Below are 4,176 nucleotides of genomic sequence, written 5' to 3'. Positions count from 1 at the left end.
CCCAGCACCACCACTGCCTGCTCCAAGCGCAGCCCGGCCCAGCCCTAGCCCACAGCGGCAGTCTGCCCTGCCCTGCCCTGCGCAGATCTGGGGGCACACGCCTTCCCCCACTCCCCCGTGCCCTCCTGGGGTGTGCACAGCAGTGGAAGCTGTCCCCCCCTCCCCAAGCCCCCTGGACAAGCCACAGCTCTGTCCTGTGCTCCGCCCCACCCCAGCTGGGCTGTGCCTGCCCCAGCCCCAGCCCCTCTCTCATGGGGGGAGGAGGGGCCTTGATCTGTGCCCTGCCCCTCCCCTTCTCTCCCCCTCCCCTCCCCCCACAAAAGACTAACCAGTTGGACACAGCTCTGCAAGCTGCCAGGCTGTGCTCCTCACTACTTACATGCTGTGTTGCGGCTGCATGCATACACAGGGCATTTACCGGCTGATTTCCAATAAAGAAAACTGACTGAATATCATTGCGATCCAATATCAGACAGATGCATCAGAGCACCTCTAATAGAAAGCCCTACTGCTGTATTATCTGTGCTTACCTTCTGCAGCAACGCAAAATCCAGACCTTTGACCAAGTGAGTATGCTCCATGTCACCACCCAAGAACTTGGACTCCTGGATCAACTGTCTTCTCTTCTCTGCAGCTGATTTATCCCTATGCAATGAAAAGGGAGCACATTGTGTATGACCAACTCTAGGCTACACCTTGATGGGCAATGAATGGAAACAAGCTCACTTACGCTTCTGCAGTGGGTCCCACTGCCCTGTAGTTGGCAGTTGTGCTAATCAGCTCAGTTTCTTCATAGTCTTTGTTAACACCATCTCTTCTCTCCTTTGCTCGATCTCTGTATTTCTCAGCCAACTCCCTCTCTCGTTCAATCTCTTGTTGACGCAGCTTTGCATAATAGCTAGGGTGGGAAAAGGGTTAGGTCGTTGAGTTATTGGGTTATACTTACAAGATGCTGGCTAATGTTGCCAACAGCCATTCATACAGCACTGCATGCCAGCCCCCATCATTTATTCAAACCTTCAGCCAGGCTTTTAGCTCCTTACAACTCTTTTTCCATCATTCCCCCAAGGTCACAGATCTCCAAGCTCCAACAAGCATGGAATACTGCTGTCTCCCTTTGGCAACAGCACCCCATCCTCAAACACTTGTACTGTGTTCCTCTTGTTACCCCAACACCATTCAGAAAACAAACAAACAAACAAAAACATGTTTATAAAACCTTGCTCAAACTGCTGCAGTCTCCCCTAGACAAGGTCTCCCTCCACTCCTCTGGTTTTCTGGGACTGGTCTTGATTGTCCCTTTTCATATTTGCTTTGTTATAAGTGCAAAAGCTGTCTCAGCAGCTCCTGTTATTCAGGACAGCCTTCCTGCACCAGACTGCTGCATTCAGGTCTTCACTTCTCAGTGGAAAACAAAGACTATCTTTCTTGCCTAACCCTCTTTGTATACTTATTCCTAATGTATTTAGGTACGCAGCTAGTGTGGAAGATGACAGATATCTAAAGTTAGATACTGTAGAAAAACAGTAACTTTAGCACTGAAGAACCCACTCTACACTGCCCCATGTACACATGCCACAATAGAGACATCTGCAGTACTTGACGTGAAATGCTGAACAGGGCAGATATCCTATTTGCTTCCTAATTACCATTAAAGAGGGGAGCTACCTCAAGTGCTCCCTCTCTTCTAGTATCCTTCTTGGGACAATCTATGCAATCTCTGATACCATCCTACTGCACTCCTCAACTCCTATGCTAGGGGTTGTGAAAGGTTACAACCACTATCAAAAATACTTCTAATACAATTGGTCCTTTTCCTTCATTCCAGAACCCACTGATATTCCAGACCAGTTACGGTCACTTTCTGATGCACTGCTTGGGAAGTGGTTAACTGATGGGTGCAGGCGGCTCCTGAGACATTGCTTTCCCAATTTACCTTTTCTTCTTTCTTCTGCGAGCAGCTGGATCTTCATCTTCATTGTACTCCCGGGGCATCCTGGAGAGGCAAAAACATACATACACATCACAAACTGCAGAGGTGCACAAGACAGGAGCAGGAGGAACTAAAGGCAACAAGCCACACAGGGAACTCAGAGCTAGCACTAACATACCCAGAAACCAAATACATTCAGAATAGGGCCCTCAGACTTTCTGCCCAGTTGTATATCTAGTTTAATTGAACTAACAGGGAGGCAGAAACAGAATCTGAAAACCTTCAAAATGAGAACTGGAACTGATTGTATTAAGTTATCCAAGACCAATAGGCTCATATTGGGTCAAAGAGCAAAGTGAAGGGGTACAAAAATCTACTTACTCATGATGACGAGATTTGGAGGGTGGTGCAGATGTTGGCGCAGCCCGCGGGGTCATAAGAAGCTTTCGAAAGTCTTCATTGGTCAGCTTGGACCTAGAAGAAAAAAAGAAATGTAGCTTGTTGCAGCAGTGACAACATACTCATTTTTCCAACATCATAACTCTTTTTCCTTGATGAATTTTCCCTTCCCTGAACCTGAAAACAGGACAATAATCAACTGGAGCCTCTCAATCTGAATACTGTGCTCCCAGTAGATTATGGCACAGCTGCCTGCACTGGATTACACACATAACCAAATTCAAATTGGAAACATGACAAAAGTTTTTAACAGAGGACTACCAACCACTGAAAGAGCCAAGATAAGGTTGGTGCTCCATTTCTTTGTTGTCCTTAGACCAAAACTGGATCCTAAAGATACGCTGCAATTCAGCTAACAGGTATTAGGTGTGATAAAGGAATCACTAGAACTCTTTGGCCTATGCTATATAGCAGGTCAGAATAAAGGTTCATAAAGGTCTCCCTTTTGGTCTTGAAATCTATTACCTGTTGATAATTTTTTTTCTGTAGCAATAAAGCTCTCAAAATCCTACCTTTTCACAGGACAAATTATTCTAAACTTTCCCTCCAAAGAGAAAGACACCTAAGTTCATATACTCACTGGTTGAAGGTGTGGGAGTCATCCACATCATGGCCATCTGGGGCCAGAGGGTTGGAGAACGGCTCATCTAGGTGAAAGAAACACAGAACTGAGCCTTTCAACCTGAACACTGCACTCCCAAGCCCACTCCTACACCTGCTGGGTCAGTTTGTAAGCACCAAACCATAGAGCAATAACATGGGAATTCAGTCAAGAGCAAACAGAGACTAGCAACACTTTTTGTTGGCCAAAGTAAACAAGTTTGTGCTGCTCCATGCATATGTGGCAGCTAGTCCCTGCACAGGACGTACAGAACAGGTACTTGTTTTATTCCAGGTAGTCACTAGCCAACAGCAACCTGCATTGACCCCATGTTCTTGCAGCTTCAAGTCCATGTGAAAATGCTCAGGAATAATTTGCAGTTGTTTTCAGAAGACAAACTGCTTTTACAGTGGACAGAGCAGTCGCAGAGCAGGTGGAGGATGGGATCAGGGTGGCACCTGGGAGGGCGTGGGGCTGCCCTGTGGTGCAGCTGCCAAGGTGGGTCCCCGCAGGGGAGAAGACGGGGAGGACGCACACACAGACACATACGCGTGTACATATAAAGACACTCACACACACACACACACGCACGCATGCACACAGACACACACAGACGTCACGTCCCCCGGTGCGCGCAGGGCGGGTCAGTGGCAAACCCAGAGCCCCGCGCACCCTAGGCGCAGGCCGCTGCCGTAGCCAGGGCCGTCGCGCTGCGGCTAAGCTTCCAGCCCAGGGCCCGCACCGCCTCGGCCGCGGGGGCGGGGACGAGGGCTGGCCCGCGCCGCCACCGACACTCACTGTCCCGCTCCGGCATCTCGGCTCGCGCGGCTGCGACAACACAACACCTGAGCGCCCGGGTCGCCCCTTCCCACCATGCACCGCGCTCACCACTACCCACAATGCAGCGCTCTAGGGCATCCCGGGTAGCTGTCTTCGGATTGGCTAAGGAGGTTCCCAAAATGCGGCTCCATTGGCTGGAGCCCCTGTGACACAGTGCGCCTTCCAGACGTGTAGGGGACGGGATTGGCCGGTGGTGTGCTACGAAGATGGCAGCGGCCGCGGCGATTCGGGGCATCGGGGGCAGCCTGGGCCGGAGCCTCAAGGAGATTCGGATCCACTTGTGCCAGCGCTCGCCGAGCAGCCAGGGCGTCAGGTGCGGGTCCCGGCCCCGGCCCCTGCCCCG

General features: G+C 50.4%; 2 protein-coding genes across 2 annotated transcripts in view; one reads left to right on the top strand and one right to left on the bottom strand.

Annotated features, from left to right (window-relative positions):
* IK (IK cytokine, down-regulator of HLA II) overlaps positions 1-3,896 on the bottom strand; it is a 23,127-nt gene extending 19,231 nt beyond the window's left edge. The window contains exons 1-6 of the mRNA XM_019506604.1: positions 3,792-3,896; positions 2,973-3,039; positions 2,315-2,407; positions 1,937-1,996; positions 731-898; positions 531-645 (exon numbers count right to left, since the gene is read on the bottom strand). Coding sequence (XP_019362149.1) covers positions 531-645; positions 731-898; positions 1,937-1,996; positions 2,315-2,407; positions 2,973-3,039; positions 3,792-3,807 — 519 coding nt within the window. The 5' untranslated portion in view covers positions 3,808-3,896. The remainder of the gene's footprint in view (positions 1-530; positions 646-730; positions 899-1,936; positions 1,997-2,314; positions 2,408-2,972; positions 3,040-3,791) is intronic.
* Positions 3,897-3,993: 97 nt separating this feature from the next.
* The window catches only part of NDUFA2 (NADH:ubiquinone oxidoreductase subunit A2), a 4,197-nt gene continuing 4,014 nt past the window's right edge, over positions 3,994-4,176 (top strand). The window contains exon 1 of the mRNA XM_019506609.1: positions 3,994-4,146. Within this exon, the coding sequence (XP_019362154.1) occupies positions 4,040-4,146 (107 nt within the window). The 5' untranslated portion in view covers positions 3,994-4,039. The remainder of the gene's footprint in view (positions 4,147-4,176) is intronic.

The sequence above is a fragment of the Gavialis gangeticus genome, unplaced genomic scaffold (genome assembly GCF_001723915.1).
Source record: "Gavialis gangeticus isolate Ggan-Ray unplaced genomic scaffold, GavGan_comp1, whole genome shotgun sequence".
In the NCBI taxonomy this organism is placed as follows: domain Eukaryota; kingdom Metazoa; phylum Chordata; order Crocodylia; family Gavialidae; genus Gavialis; species Gavialis gangeticus.
The sequence above is the reverse complement of the archived record's forward strand: the minus strand, read 5'-3'. Positions and strand labels throughout refer to the sequence as shown.